Genomic DNA, 16340 nt, shown 5'->3' on the forward strand with positions numbered 1-16340 from the left:
GATCCGCAAAATAAGCAGAATAACTAAGCTGCTCAATTCTCCCTGATCTCACTGGAAAATTCACCTTTAGCCTGCATGCCCTCCCCCCTCTCTCTCCCCCCTCCTCCCCCCTGAATATGATCTCCTCTCCAGTCCCTCAGCCTTGTTTGAAAGGGGCCGTCACATGACGTGACTTGGCCCTTTGTGGCAGCATGCAGGGTGGCAGTGAGGCGAGTGACTGGGATTGGGAGCTGCTGTTACAGTGGGGTATTGATTCAGCACAGATTAAGTAAAGAGGGGGGGGCTCAACCTCCACCTATGTCTAAGCAAACTCACCCCTCCCTCACCATTATTCCCTGTAGATGTACTTTCTTTCTGATTATTACCATTTTTTCTTTCCCCCTTAACTCTCTCCCAGTCACTCTCCATCTGCTGTTTCTCCTTCGCAATCACCCCCCCTCCCCTCATTTCTCTGCCCGCTCCTCTCTGACCCCCCCTCTCCAACTTCTCTCACTCTTACTCAATGAGGTATTCATGTGACCCACCTGCTGTCCGCCGCTTAGCGTTAGCCCGACTAAAAAGCAGCTCTGTGCTCTTGTTGGCCCGCGCGGTCGGCCTGCCTCATTCACAGTTCACACGCCTGCCTCGGCCGCTGCGTGCCCAGGGCGCGAACCAAGGAGAGGGAGGGGTTGGAGGGGGTCGTCGTCCAGTAAGGGTGGGGTCTCAGGGGTGGCATCGGAGCGCAGACGGGGTTCTGTCGGGCATAGGATGCTGCACAAGGTTCCTGGATGCTGGTGCACTTGGCTAAAGTCGCCATCATGTTTGGCCTGAGGAGTTCAGGTGGAAGTTACGAGAAGATGCGGAGCGAGTACCAGCTAGATGTGGAGAACCCTTTCAGTCTTGAGGTTGGTTTATCGGCTGCAGGGTTTATTAAATACATGGGTTAAATTGCTGTTTAGAACGCCGGTATGATCCTGGTGTGAGATTAAATTCCATTATGTGTGTTTAATATAGTTTTATAAACTTTTTTCTAGCTTCATCAGCAGAGCTTTTGTGGCTGGATGATCTATTAAGTGACTGTGTTATGTGACGGTCAGATGAAAGAGCTTTTGTTTGGCTGTAGTGGTCACTAAATCTGAACGTATTTCACTGTATTTCTGCTTTAAGGTCTTTATTTTCCATCACTTGTTGAAACGTCTCTCTTGCCTGTGTTGCTGAATTTATGCTGTCGAACCGAAATCGTTTACAGCTTCAATTCAATTCTGCTCTCAGCTCTACCTAGAAAAGTATATTCTCCTGCATATTTACAAAGAAAAGGTGACATGTTAAGCGTTTGCTTCGGATGCTCCTCTTGCTCCACACCCTGCGATCAGTTGTATACGTGTTAGACAGTTTGGTTTTCAGTCAGATCAAAAATCACATATCTCTGCATTCACATCTCCTAACTCCTTGTCCTCCACAGGTGACCAAGCAGATCCACGAGCATGAGCAGGAGAGCGAGCTGCGGGAGCAGATGTCGGGCTACAAGCGCATGCGGCGGCAGCACCAGAAGCAGCTGATCGCCCTGGAGAACAAGCTGAAGGCCGAGATGGACGAGCACCGGCTCAAGCTGCAGAAGGAGGTGGAGACGCAGGCCAACAACGCCTACATCGAGCTGGAGAAGCTGGCCAAACGCCACGCCGGGCACACCGAGAAGGAGGTGGGATACGTGAGGGGTTGAGTGGGGGCTTATAGGACATGATTGGAAAGGCGTGAGTGGATGCATAAGAACAGTAACCCCTAAGTTATTTCACAGATGATCACGCTGACCTACATGTACCGGGCAACAGTTGGCTGGGGGATAAGGTGTGCTTTGGAAAAAGAGTGACGGACATGTTTGATTCTGTAACTTGCTAAAGGGAAGGTTTAACTGTTTAAGAATAACTTTGTGTTTTAATCTGCAGCCTCAGTTTTACATCAAATGCTCAGGAAAGTTTTGACTTTACACACTGCTGCCACCCAATGATACACGAGATGAAACACAAGGGCAGAAGTGGGTCACAGAATGTCACGCTCTGAAAACAAGCTGCATATCTCTGTGATTAGCAGGCAGCGTGCCGGACCTGCCAGCGAGATAGTATATCTGTTCATATACAGTGGAGCAGCACGCAGCCATAAACAGCAACATAAACACACACATTCACGTGTCACCAGGCTAAACCAATACGGCAGGTATTTGCTGTCATCAACATGTCCTCTAATGTGAAAAAGGGTTGTTTTATAAATTAAATCAGCATTTTACCGTGTGTTATTGTAAGCCGAGTTTAGTGGAAAATATATCAAGTGTATTAGAGCTGGGCGAAAAATAGACTGATGTTCTGAATGTCCTACCGACCACATGTGCTCATATTGCAGCTTTCTCTAAATGTGTGTTGAAATGTATTTAAATTTGCCATTAGCTACAGCAGCCAATAACATAAAAATGTCCATTTACCAATCGTCCAGTGGCTTTTACCAGTCCTACGCAAATGCATTACACATGACAAGCAACCCAAAAGCTAGCCCAAAATGAGATTTAAGGCGTAGATATATGATCACTTCAATTATCAATTAACCTGCAGATTATTCAAGGATTAATTGAGACTTTTTTTTGATAAAAAGTTGTTTAAAAATGCCTCTCTAGGTGTCTTGTTTTGTCTAAATAAAACCAAAACATTTATAATAAAGCAATAAACAAGTAATCCTCAGCTGGTAGCAGAGCATGTTTGGTGTTTATGGTTGAAAAGACTCATCACAAGCTCAGTCTTGAACTTAACGGGATATACAGTCTAATTTATTTATTGTGTCTTATTGTGTATTATAGTGAGCTTGCAGCCTTTATCCAGTGAAGCCCTCCGTGCTAAGCTAACAGCCCCTGTCTCCCTCCTGTTTCCTGTGCCCCCTCAGATGAAGACATCGTTGACAGATGAGAAGAAGTTCCAGCAGCAGATGGTGGCCCAGCAGAAGAAGGAGCTGACCACCTTCCTGGATAACCAAAAGAAGCAGTACAAGCTCTGCAAGGAGAAGATTAAGGAGGTGTGCCGCGTTTGTTGCTTTGCCTTTTCCTCCTCAGGCGAGCGCCTTTGTACGCCCCTCTCTTTCTCTGTATCTCTCTCTCTCATGCATGACACATGCGGCCCTGTATGCTGTTTACTGTTGAATCAGCCCTCCTCCACACGAACATGCACATTCAGTACCTCCGAAATGGTCTTTTGGAAGATGCGTTGAGTCACTCAGCCCACTATGTTCCTACACATGTATGGAAAGCCACACATCCATGGAACATACAATGTGCATTTGTGTGCCTCCACAACCTTGTAACTGAGAGAGTTGGCTCCTGTGGGCTGCGAGTGTGATACACTGTGTTTTTCAGTGACTAGATAAGTGACCAAAATTAGGTCAGCGCAGTTAAAAGAAAGCGTCGCTGGCAGGGAGAGATATTTCCCACCAACTGAGGGCTATAACGGAATTAGACACCACAGAGAGCGGGGATCAGGCTCATGTGTTAAGTGCATTAGCTGGAGTTGTAGATTACCTTAAAGCCCATGAAAGAGAAAGAGAACTCGTACTGAGGAGGGATAGATGTGGCTGAAATGTTTTCTTCCAAGCCTCCTCTGGCTATGAAAGTCATCTGTAGTGTGAGACGGAAGGTCATATTGAGTTTGGCGTGTACTCTCACTACAAACACTAAATATTGTGGACACTGTTCTTTATTTAGGCATGCATTTATATCCATAGTTTGATGCTTAGTTAGACTATATTTGCTTCTCATATATCAGCGGGTTTAGACTTTAGACTTTAGACAATTTATCTCTTATTCTTCCCAGTCAAACTGATATTTGTGTGGATATATAACACTTTCATAACAGATAAATTACTCTAAATATACGTCAAACATACCAATCACAGCTCAAATTAAACTGCAAATTGCCAAGGCCAAGAGCTGACACCGTTCTCCTCTTCTCAGGAGATGAACGAGGACCATAGCACACCCAAGAAGGAGAAGCAGGAGCGTCTGTCCAAGCACAAGGAGAACATGCAACATTCCCAGGCCGAGGAGGAGGCTCACCTCCTGGCCCAGCAGAGAGTTTTCTACGACAGGAACAGCCGCGGCTTCAAGCGCAAAGTGATGATCAAGAGGCACGACGTGGAGCAGGAACAGATCCGAGAGGTGTGGAGGACGTACATCTTAAAAAAGCATCATGTGCAATTGAATAAATCGGTTGTTAATTTAGTTGTTTAATGTCTACTGAAGTTTACCAAACCATATACGTCCATTTGGAGAGTTTGATTAAAGTAAAACACCGTGTTTTTTGGAAATTGTTTGTGATGAAGGTGCAAACAGGTCCAACAAGATTATAAAACAAAAATGTCTTTCTCAGCAAACAGCAGCGTTTTTTCTCAATAATTACACCCATTGTTCTTTAGATCTGTGAGGTGTTCTCTGTTAACAATAAGGAGATTACTGCAGGGTAAAGCAAGGCAACAATGTCATAATCTGAAAAGCTGTTGTGTAAATCTGAGAAATTATTGGAAGCCTTCTGTGGGAAAATACACGCTACTCTGAGTCACGTTTTTGATGATAGTTTAATGTTTTGGTTAATAGGAAAAGGAAGCGTTTAGATGGAAAATGAATCAGAATGACTTAATCTGTGATGTTTATTGATTTTTCCAGCTGTTGAGAATGGCAGCCAGTTTTTAAACCTGACACAAACAGAGAGGGAATTGATTTCTACTTGTGAAAATATGAATGTCACATTGAAATCAACCCCAACAAACAATGTTAATCAATAGCACCCTACTGCAAGTCACCCCTCCATTCCCCCGTCTTTCCTAGGAGCTGAACAAAAAGAAGACCCAGAAAGAGATGGAGCACGCCATGCTGATCCGCCACGACGAGTCCATGCAGGAGCTCGAGCACAGGCAGCTGAAGACCCTGCAGAAGCTGCGGATGGACCTGATCCGCCTGCAGCACCAGACCGAGCTGGAGAACCAGATCGAGTACAACAACAGGCGGGAGCGGGAGCTCCACCGCAAGCATGTGCTGGAGCTCCGACAGCAGCCCAAAAACCTCAAAGTGAGTCGATGTCGAGACGGTAAAGTTTCCTTTCCGGGGTTTTAAGGATCCAGGTGCTTGAAGTGCACGGCTCACAAAAAACCTTTTTGATTTTCTTTTGTTTCTAGATTCCATTTTTAAAATTCTTCTTGGGTATTTGAAATGCTAAATCGGATCCACCTCTAAGATGGTGCAAGCTATGAGCAATGTCCTTTATGTTTGGAACATTCTGATAAAACACTGATGCAAGATGGATGTAACAAATTAATTTAAAAAACTGTGAGAGAAGAGACGAAATGACTCATCCCTGAATGTCATTTCAGTTTGATTTGCTTTTGAGGATAATAAAGAATAGAACTTTTGCCCCTGACAATTTTAAACCTTTAACCTTTAGCAACAGATTTCTTAAAGCGTGACTAAAGATGGAGAGAAAACAACCAACATAAACGGTGTTAAATAAATGCATCGCTTTAAATTAAACAGTCTTAGTCACGTTTTCACTGTCCGTCTCTGTCCCCTCCACCAGGCTCTGGAGCTGCAGATCAAAAAGCAGTTCCAGGACACATGTAAGGTGCAAACCAAGCAGTACAAGGCCCTGCGCCACCACCAGATGGAAGTTACGCCCAAGGCCGAGCACAAGACGGTGCTCAAGGCCCTGAAGGATGAGCAGACACGCAAGCTGGCCATCCTGGCTGAGCAATATGAGCAGAGCATCAACGAGATGATGGCCTCACAGGCGGTAAGCGGAGAGACGCTTGCGTAATTGTTTTTTCTGAACAATTATTTGTTGTTCTGTAAACGGCATATTGGAGATATGAATTTCAGGACTTTGAGGCCTTTTTGTCCACCATTCTTATGCTTCTACTTTCTGTTCCTTGTTTGTCCATATCCCACATTTTGTCCTTGTCTTACATCTTTCTTACCTCTCTATGTCACCCTTCATGTTTTTATTAAAACTCTAACCCTTCCACTCTCACTGTCTTTCCCTGTTGCCCTTCCACTTTCCTCAATCCCTTCCTCAACGCCTCCTCTCTCGTTTCTGTCCTGTCTGTCTCTATTCCCTCTTTCTCCTCTGTCTCCCCTTCTGCGTGTCTTATGAATGTACCCCCCAACCTCCACCCCTCAATCTACCATCTCTCTCTCTCTCTCCCTCTCTTTCTCTCTCTGTCTCTTTGTACCTCCCTCTCCCCTGTCGCGGTCCATGGTCGGCTGTGTCAGCTGCGTCTGGACGAGGCCCAGGAAGCCGAGTGCCAGGCCCTGAGGCAGCAGCTGCAGCAGGAGATGGAGCTGCTCAATGCCTACCAGAGCAAGATCAAGATGCAGACCGAGGCGCAGCACGAGCGCGAGCAGCAGAAGCTGGAGCAGAAGGTGTCGCTGCGCCGGGCTCACCTGGAACAAAAGGTGTGGTGATGGAAACACTGTGTTCATTCAATTTGTTTCACCTCTTTAAATGACATTCATACACGTTGTTATGACGTTTTCTTATCTATACAGACAACTTAAATGAAACACAATGATGGAATTGTTTTTTACTTTCAATGATATAAGGAATTTATTCCCCAAATGATTTAAGACACATTCCTTAGAACAAAAAAGTACAAAGAATACAAAAGCTTATGATTTTAAAATAAAGAAATACAGAGAATATAATCCCTCTTTGTTATAAAAACAACGCATGTTCAGGCATAAACCTGGCATTTCATCTAGAAGACTGCTAGCAAAATAATTTTCAAGACTTGTTAAATCCTTCCACTCGCCTGGTTAAAATTTTAACTATTTACCTTAAAGTGGGGGTATCATGCTGTTCCACATTATAAGACATATAATGTTACAATGTTGGATGTCCAGACTAAACGTGGGTGAAGTTTCAAATCTGTCGGTAAAAGTATGTTGGAGTAATCCCCAGGCTTCTCAGCTCAGTCTGCATGCTGCTGTGAACGCCAGGTTTCACACAGTTTTTTCTACATGCTGCACTTTGTGACGTCACAAAGTGCAGCCTCAGCGGGCTTCAGAGAGCTGGCCAATCAGAAGAAAGTGGGCTTCTTAAAGGGACAGAGCTGACTGAGTGGTTTTAGAAAGCCGCTGTATGAGGGCCTGCACAGAGCACCAGTGTGAGGTTTTTTTTAACTGTAAATTATGCTAAGCTACTCCACAGGTATCACAGAGTGAAATATGAAGCTTGAAATTAGCATCATACCAAACCTTCAAAAGTGCCTTTTAACACAGACAAATAAAACTGGATGAAAGCAAGGAAAGAGCAAAGAAAAAAAACCTTAAAATGTAAAATACAGCAAGTAAATAGAGAGACAGAAAGTAACCCAAGGCTCAAAAAGAAAATGAATACAGATATAACGTTGGGTTAGGCCCAGTTTAATCTTAGATGATGTATTTTTGAGTAGTTAGAAATGTATGATATTGTTAAGTCAGTCAGAGGGGATTGTAACATTTTTTAAGTGTTGCTGCATTTCCTATAAGCTTTAAACAAACTGATGATAGACTGACGATACACACTAACTTCATGCAACGATAAAAAAAAGGAAAAAAAACTTCTTTTTGTGTGTGCACCTAAATGCAACACTATGAATGCCTTTAAGGAGAGACTATACTTTATCCCTATTTGTGCTATTCATCAAGTGCCATCCCTCCCTATGACAGCAGCAGTTATGCCACAACTTTAAGTCTTTCTAAACAGTGTATATGAAAACATTTCCCTTTAGATGTGTTAAAATGATACTTCTTGCAAACGTCTTGATTAAATTCACCAACTTACTCTTAGTGATAGTGAAGCATAAGTAGACACAAAACTGTAAAACCAGTATTTTAATATCAATTACTGTATTCTGTCCTTGTAAATCCTGCACCTACAGAGCTCACACTGCATTACAAACAGGAGGTAGAGAACACATCTGAAGCATGTAAGTGCACAGACAAACACAAAGGGGCTGTAATGAGTTGAAATACAAACAGTCCAGCGCTGCTTTCTGAGCGTGCCTCGATGGTCAGCAGACATGTCTGGATACACATTTGCATCCACCTCAGCAGGCAGTACGAGCGTTGAAAGGCGACCCAGACAGACAGTCATGAGTTCACACAGACACACACACACAGATTTCCCTCACCACAGGTGGTGATGACAGTGGCAAGCCGTCCTGCAGGGAGCAGACAGCCATTTTTCTCCCACACATTTCTAAAGCTGGGTAAATCTCTAAACAACAGTATTGTTTTCTTATTACAACATTTACATTTAGACACAATTAATACAATTTATTATATTACTTTGCTCTAAAAGGTTATTGTTTTTGTCCAATCGTAATTGTTACGTAAAGTCATTGCATTTTCGGTGCTTTTATTTTGTATTTGTCAATCAATAAGTAGTACTAATTATGACATCTGAAGTTTTGTTGCAACCTGGCAACTGGCTCTCATACTTTCCTACAATTTTTCTTGCCTGCACATAAATTTGACACAGTTGTATCAGTCCTTGTCTGCGTATTTGGTTGCAAAACACTGATAGAAACGCATCATTTAAGTGACATTTCAGGCTGCCTGCCATATTTACAAACACCATGTGATAAGATTAGAAACTGGCTAAGCTCGCCTCCTTCAAAGTGACCGACGTCATCGACACAGTCTAGTAGACAGCACTCCGACAACAAAGGACGAGACGTTTGAAATGCCGCCCTGATCCAGTTCTTTTGGGTTCCAGTGGTGTCTGGAGCGAGCGGCGGTGCTCTGTCGCCATCTACTGGCTGCTTCCGGATCTGCACTCAGGGACTGGGATGATGTCATGCTTTTTAGAAGCACTATTGTCCTCCGGTTCGGTTCATGGTCAAAGTCTGGAGTTTTCTGTGCATGCTCAGTAGTTGGCCAGATTGCCGTATTGCGCCATGCAGTGCTTTGTCTGCACCTGTGGATGTGTGTGCCGAGTTAGTGTGGGAGAAAGAGCCAGCAGACACAACTCAAGCCACGACCAAATGAACACATTCACACCTTCACAGTACAAAACAATGCACATCACATGTATGGTAAATCTTTAATGTTATTTAGTAAGGGTATAAAGTCGCTACAGCAGTCGCAAATAAAAAACATAATGGAAAAACTCTGCAGTGTCATGAAAAGCAACACAATGGCCCTGCGATGAATGCGGCATTTGTAACGGTCTCAGTGTGGCTGTGTAAGAAGTGTTGCTTCCACTCTGTTGTGAGGCTGCAGTCTGTTTTGTGCTGTATTGAACTGCATTATACCGCAAAGGCTCTTTTTTGTGTCTACCTCCTGCAAATACCAGATGTTAAATATTTAACCCAAAATTTAAACCTCTATGCCAGCACTGCACTTAAACAAAGGAACGATCACACTCAAAGTTCCTACACACACGATACACAGATACAGATGTTTTTACTCTTTTTGCTCGATGAGACTTCTCCCGCAGGACTTTGTAGGTGTGTCCAGACTGAGCTTGATTGACGTCTCCCCTTTACGTTTCCTGTTAATTTTGTTGCACCTGTTGGAACAGGACGACTTTAAATGTTCTTATTAGTGGAATTATTTGATCATTTTTATAGCTGTGTCTTTTTAAAACTGCTATAAAGAAAACAATAAATACATTAAACCGAAAGTACCAAATCCTTTATGGTAATGCCAACTAAACTAACTAACCTACTGAAATAAAAACGTATCTGTTAACAAATTAACCCTGAATATCATTTACGCTGGAGAGACTTACTTTTTAAGCAGAAAAATAAAACGAAAACAAACTGGACTTCAGGGTAATACTGTAGATAAAATGGGCACTAAATGACAGGTCAAAGTCACATCTTTTGTTCTTAACATATCCTGCAGGCTTGCTGTTAATGTTAATTGCGCCATGTCAGGATATATCAGGATTAGATTGAATTGTTTCTCTCTTTGCGTAGGGAACATACCTGAGGAGAGACACATATTTTCTAAATAATCTTATGGACGCAAGAAAGAAAGCAAACGTGTTCTTAAAGAGTCTCCCACCCTGAACCAGTGGAAAGATAATGTAAACACATACATACTGTATTAAACATGACATTTAATTTAAGATTTAATAAAGAAAAGGTTTAGGAGGACCAGACTAAATGGTTTCATACCTGACTAATCAGGAGTTTGACAGCTGAAACTGCAGTAAATGCAACTGTGCAACATAGAAGTCAGTGTGACTAACAGCCCCTCTGCACATCACGTACAGTTTATGTGTTATATAATAAAATGTAAGACATATCCCTGTTTCCTCTGTGTGTCCTGCAGATTGAAGAGGAGCTGGTTTCCCTTCAGAAGGAGCGAACCGACCGGATCAAACACCTGCTGGAGCGTCAGGAGCGCGAGATCGACAGCTTTGACATGGAAAGCATGCGGCTCGGCTTCGGCAACCTGGGCACCCTGGACCTCCCTAAAGACGACTACAGATGAGGGGCTGCCCTCTCTGTTCCCGCCGCCGTAATCCCCCAGGGCGTCTGTCGTCGGCCTCAGTACACCCCTCCCTCTCCTCTGACCTGACCTGACAGTGCAGGTGTTCACTGCTGCTGACGCCCCTCTCAAACACAAACGGACGCAAAACACAAAAACAAAACCACTCCAGAATCAGCTGGCTTCTGGGTATGGAAAGATTCGACGGCAGGTTTCAGTGCCCCCCTAAAAGAACCCACCTTAACTCCCTCCCCCTCCTGCCTCTCATGGTGTCACAAGACGACAAAAAAATATGCTGGATCCTGTAGTTGTCATGTTTTTGTAAGAATAATGATAACATAGTCACAGTGTTTCTTGTTTCTTGTGCAATGATGACACTTTTGGTGTGACTAAAAGTGGAGGACGAGAGAAGGAGGGAGAGAAAAACGAGGGGCAGGTCGACGAGCGAAGTCGCTCCACAAAACATGCATTTTTTTAGGGATGATTCATTTTTGTTTTTCGGTGCAAAAAAAAATCTCTCAAAGCGATAAATCAAACAGCCGATCCTTCCGCAGCCACTCGCCCGCGCTGCTTCTTTCGACACTTTTTGGTATTTATTCATCAGGACATTTTTATGACAAATTTGAGTAATTTGATACTTTGAGAGACAAATATCACGTTGTACATACATAGAGGTACGCTTCTGATAAATGTGACTTCTTCGGTTGATTACCGAGGGGAGGGTGAATCATGGTACTCTGTATGTGTATCGTACTGATTTCTCTGCACTGGCAGCCAATGTGAATAATAATAATAATAGTACATGTGACACGTGAAATCCAACTCCCAGCTAGCACAAAGGGCTTCATGGGGGGAGGGCTGGGGGGGACTTGTACTTTGTGTATAGAAGGATTTATGGAGAGCTTTTACTTATTTTCGTATCGTATTTTAACTGTCACTCAAATCAAAAAAGAATTTTTAAATGCGCTTTTTTTCCTCCCCCCTCCTCAGATAGTATTTGAGGCTCAGTCATCTATCAGTGGGATTTTCTTTGATTTTTCCTTTTTTTTGCTTTACACAACTCTCGAGCTGTGTATTTTCTTATAAACCAGAACAGTATGATGCTTTATTATTGCATGCACTTTAATTTTTTTTTCCAGGTTAAAAGAAAGCATGATTCTGTCAGAGCTTTTAATTATATTTGTAAATAAAGTGCTCATCACACAAACCAAGGACGTGTCGTTATATATGTACATAATGAAATGAGTGAATAGATATTAACAAACCAGCTTGAGCCAACTGGGTTAAATCTGCAACAGTTTGGAGCTCTGACTGCACAGGATGCAAGAAGGCTCCAGTCTCTGACCTTTGACCTGAAAATGTGATTGGCAACGCCAACAACATTTATATACTTTTACCGTGCAGAAGTAGCAGACTAGTTTTTGATAATTTACCTGATAACAAGAGACTTTTGAGCAGGAAATCCAACAATAACTTCTGTACTTTACACTTCTGCCTCCTTTGTTTTAGGGATTTACAAGTAGGAATGAGAGTGCTGCACAAAAAATACGACAGTAAAAATGATTAGTGAAGAAACAGAGCTGGGGTCCCTTTCAGAAAGGAGGTTTAACAAAGCCTCAGTCTAACCCCGGACTGTGGTTTGATTTACCCTGAGCTGAAAGTCGCTGCCTTTTTGGTTCCAGAACAGCTGATCTGAGTTAGTTCAATCAACTCTGAGTAGGTTCAGTCAGAGTTAAGTGCGTGCACGCTGACTATAAAAGCCAGCATTAATGGAGCCCCGATACCACGATTCACCATAGCAACGGTACACAAAAAGAGGTCCTCCTACGTCACACCAGTGGAGCTCGAAATCCTCACGCGGACGTTCAGCGAATACGAGCATGTTTTTAGAAACATAAAGTAACACTGCTGCAGCTGCAAAAGAGAGAGAAGCGGCGTGGGAAGAAACTGCTGCTCGACTAAACGCGTAAGTTTTAACTAGTCTGTTTATATAATATTTAATCACGACTGGACTGGAATAGAAGCTAAAATATATATTAATTTAGGAGCAATCCAGCGGTAGAAAAACGAAGCAGTTAAAAATAAAATACCAGAACATCATTCATTAAGGTGCGGCTCAGGCAGAACAGGCTCATGGCTGAACCTCATTTCAATCATATTTTAAATATTAAACAAATTAAATATCTTTCAGTGCTACTGTGCATTAGCTTTATCCCTAACATAATGCTGATTTAACATACATTATGTCATCTCACCTAAATTAAACTGAATTGTGTTATATTTCCATTATTATTATTAACGGAGACGGAGCGAATCTCGGAGGTTCCTGAGAACCTGCTCCCGACCGGGTTAGGTTCACAGACACAGTTACCATAGTAACCAACTCAGACTTGAAGTTACCAATCTTTCTGAAACGGCAAGCCCGAGGTTTCTCTCATTTCATGGCTAACAAAGCCGGGGTTTTCACTAAACCTGCTTTCTGAAATATGCCCCAGGAACCAAATTTAGACCCCAGTTACTCCTGTGCAAATATAGTTTGTATCAGCTGACATAACTTAGTAAATTATGTCCTTTCTGCAAACATCTCCGATTGCAAAATTTAACCCAACACTTTTTAATATGCATGCTTGTTCATGCTTAAGTGGTGGTTTTTATCAAAAAACACATCCTGCTTTCTTCAACAGTCACATGTATCACTCACTTCAACGTTTGCCCTTTAAAATGTAAACAAAGGCAGCGTGCAGGTAATCGCTTCGTCTGACACCTACCGCTCACCAGCAGTTTCAGGCATTTAAAATAACTATATAGAAATAATCACTCTTGTTGCTGATGGTCTTGTTTGCTTTGTAGGTCCTTTACAGTGATCAGAATTAATTTCAGTCTGTTTCATAACTAGTGAAAATCTTCTCACAGGAGCTTTAATAACAACACAACACAACCATCAGTGTGCAACAGATTCATTGCAAGTGCAGGTGACTTTATTAAGATTTTTGTCTTAGTTGGCAACAGTGCGGGGGAAAAATACAATGCAGTGGAACACTCACAAAAACAAATGCTTTTTTACTGTTGGGGTTCTTCTTGGGAATTTCCTATAGATCAGCAACATCCTCAGGAGTTCCTAGTGCTTTAGGGTCGAGTCTCTTTATTTTCCGGCCAGCTGCTCGTACAGTTTGGGGACGTAGTCGTCCCACTCAGCCTGGTAACAGGTTCCTGCCACAGGGGCTCCCAGGTTGTACTTCTGCCTGAAGCTCTTGAGCGTGAACTTTCCACGTCCGTCACCACAGCGGTTAGTGAGGACGGTCTCGGTGCAGTTCAGGCTGCCTGACTGCTCGTATACCAGCCACACGTACCTGTGGAGACCTGAGGGGGAAAGAGTGGGAAATTTAAGAACCATCTCGTCATTTCAACTTTACATAAGCTGCATTTATTGTTACAAAGGGAGCATTGCAATTATATAATGTGGAAAAAGGCTGTCTTAGGCCATGAAAAACATGCAAGTCTGTGAGCCTAGTGGACCCAAATTAAAATATTCAGTAAGACCTCATTTCATTTTTTAAGACTTTCTGCATCTTGCAGACCCCCTAATGACATGTATTAAAACTTAATTTGTGGAGGAACTTAACCCCAGATGTTGGTCATTTTTCAAAAACATGGACATAAATCTGGATGTATTAGTCAAACCATAAACCATTTGTATTCTTAAACTTCATTGTCTCTTACCTGTGCCCTTGGGAGGACCAGAACCCACGTAGTCGGACATGACGCAGCCAGACGACACATCATTCCCCTTCATGTTGACCACCAGAAAGTGGTGCCATTCCCTTTAGTGAAAGGAAAATGTTTTAATAAATTTTTAATCTTAAGTTTTAAAAAGCATAAAGACTTGATTCAAAAGCATTGCATCTCAGTTTGATTTGGATCTATAACTTGGCTGCAGCATGGTGCATACACAATGCACAGATTGTGGGTGTGACTGGCCCACAGTTACACAGCTCACTGTTACTGTCCCTGAAATACAGGTTGGACTCTTCTTCAAATATAAACATTTGGTACAATTGTGGAAATGTATCATTTTTAACTGCACTCATGCAAGCGACTTTGATCTTTTTTCAAAGTTTAGTCAGATTTTTAACAGGACATCATTATCTTCTCACCTGAATTTAGGGTCTTTCCTGCTGGGGGCGTCAGGGTCGGTCAGAGCCAAAGTGTACAATTTACTGGAGTCACATCCTGTCCATTCGATGCAGGTGGGTCGGTTTTGCACCTGTTGATAAACACGGGTTTAATTTTACTATAAAAAGCTAATAAAACTGCTGAGTCAAGTTTAGATGGCTGGATGCCTGAGCTTTTGCAGCTCTGGCACCCAGCCACTTGGGGGCGCTACACTCCATGTAATACAGCTGCATACATGCTGGAGGAGGCATTATGTAACAATTCATTGTTGCCAAACATTTACAAACACGCTTATATCGCATGCTGAATTTAAAAACAGCCTTAAATGAACTTAACATTTATTAACTTAAAAGACATTACCAAACACCGAGCTGATTCTCAAAATCGACGCTAACTTAGCTGAGTTGTTAGCTCGGCTAGCCAACAACAGTTAGCTAGCTGACTAACCTGTGTTGGCGTGAGCACTTTCCCGAGCTCGTCGATTTCCACAGAGTCGTATTTAATGGTCAGAGGCTGTGCAGGCTTTTCCTCGACCTCCTGTAGGGCAAGAGCCCCGGTCCACTGGCTCAAATCTGCGGGCATGTTGACTTATGGTCCTTTTACAGACGTTACTTGCAGGCACCCAAAAACTGACAAAAGTGCTGCATTCACGTATCACCAGAAAAAAAATACACTGATGAAGAACTTGCGCGTTTAGCTAAGACCCACCTGAAATCAAATTATCTTTATGTGTAATTTGAAATCAGCCATAGATGACCTACAGCAGGTATTGAGATGTTAATCCTGTTATTTGTTTATAAGCCTCTGCAGCGTTAAGAACAACTAGAATAAATTATTCTTGCTTCTTATGTTCGATACGATGTGGTGAAGTGTATTTTCCCATTATTCTCACTGCATTTGAACGGCACAAACAGCACTAATTGCGTGCGGCCGCCAGAGTGCACTGTCGCTTCACTACAACGTGGATTTTGGTTCGCTGAAATCTCTGTCAATCAAATCACCCGCCCTAAACTCGTCCTTCCTCCAGCTCACATGCTCCATTAACACAGTTTCTGTTTTCAGACGAACCATTTTTAGAAAACTGGGGCCCTGGTTGTGGGAGAATTGCTTACTTTATTAAATAAAAGAAGGACTATTTTTTTCTTTCAGATAAAATGAACGTGTTTTACCTCCAATCTAAACTGCTTAATCGTTCCTCTTTCTTGGTTATAGTAGGTCTGTTGTAATCAGTATAGTGGTTTTATAGCAGCCGGTTGTAGTAAATGATTGAGGCATGTTATCTCTTTTATGGCAGTGGTTCAAATTTGACCACAGACCTCAAATCACACACATAAAACACAGATTTGGTAAGGTTTTCTTTGCATTACTTCTCTGTATGTGAACATGTCTGTATGATTACATTTACAGCCAATCTATGATTAACGAAAATGCACTCAAATAAGATCAATTTAATCAAAAGTAAAAGTGCAAAAGTATAACCATAACAATATACTCAAAGTACCTATTTATTTATAAAAAATTATCATTAAGAATGGTTACTTTCTCAATAATATTATCACATTACTGGATTTTAATCATTGATGCATCTATGTGTACATCATACATTTTGAAGATGGTAAAGGTGGAGCTTATAATAATTATATGTTACATCAATAAGAAGAAGAAGGGTAGAAGAGTTCAAGTT

The 16340-nt window shown here is 42.3% G+C and overlaps 2 protein-coding genes across 3 annotated transcripts in view; one reads left to right on the forward strand and one right to left on the reverse strand.

The window, feature by feature from the left end:
* The window catches only part of taok3a (TAO kinase 3a), a 77783-nt gene extending 66094 nt beyond the window's left edge, over positions 1 to 11689 (forward strand). For both annotated transcript variants that reach the window (XM_069682831.1, XM_069682832.1), the window contains exons 15-21: positions 1442 to 1678; positions 2905 to 3033; positions 3965 to 4168; positions 4835 to 5074; positions 5580 to 5792; positions 6272 to 6454; positions 10325 to 11689. In XM_069682831.1, coding sequence (XP_069538932.1) covers positions 1442 to 1678; positions 2905 to 3033; positions 3965 to 4168; positions 4835 to 5074; positions 5580 to 5792; positions 6272 to 6454; positions 10325 to 10486 — 1368 coding nt within the window. In that variant the 3' untranslated portion in view covers positions 10487 to 11689. The remainder of the gene's footprint in view (positions 1 to 1441; positions 1679 to 2904; positions 3034 to 3964; positions 4169 to 4834; positions 5075 to 5579; positions 5793 to 6271; positions 6455 to 10324) is intronic.
* A 1735-nt stretch (positions 11690 to 13424) lies between these two features.
* Positions 13425 to 15308, reverse strand: pebp1 (phosphatidylethanolamine binding protein 1). The gene is made up of 4 exons (XM_069683212.1): positions 15104 to 15308; positions 14638 to 14747; positions 14204 to 14304; positions 13425 to 13843 (listed from the first exon to the last, which is right to left on the reverse strand). Exons 1-4 carry the CDS (start codon positions 15236 to 15238, stop codon positions 13626 to 13628), a joined length of 564 nt encoding a protein of 187 aa, XP_069539313.1. The 5' UTR covers positions 15239 to 15308; the 3' UTR covers positions 13425 to 13625.
* Positions 15309 to 16340: the final 1032 nt, after the last annotated feature.

The sequence above is a fragment of the Semicossyphus pulcher genome, unplaced genomic scaffold (genome assembly GCF_022749685.1).
Source record: "Semicossyphus pulcher isolate SPU_LCO1_2020_fin unplaced genomic scaffold, fSemPul1.0.p SCAF_6, whole genome shotgun sequence".
Taxonomy (NCBI): domain Eukaryota; kingdom Metazoa; phylum Chordata; class Actinopteri; order Labriformes; family Labridae; genus Semicossyphus; species Semicossyphus pulcher.

What these genes read in the sequence shown, in the direction of transcription:
- pebp1 (XM_069683212.1), bottom strand. Translation starts at nt 15,238, where the DNA reads ATGCCCGCAGATTTGAGCCAGTGGACCGGGGCTCTTGCCCTACAGGAG. An exon ending in AAGTGCTCACGCCAACACAG is followed by an intron (nt 14,748 to 15,103) that starts GTTAGTCAGCTA and finishes GTTTATCAACAG; the next exon opens with GTGCAAAACCGACCCACCTG. An exon ending in AGGAAAGACCCTAAATTCAG is followed by an intron (nt 14,305 to 14,637) that starts GTGAGAAGATAA and finishes CTTTCACTAAAG; the next exon opens with GGAATGGCACCACTTTCTGG.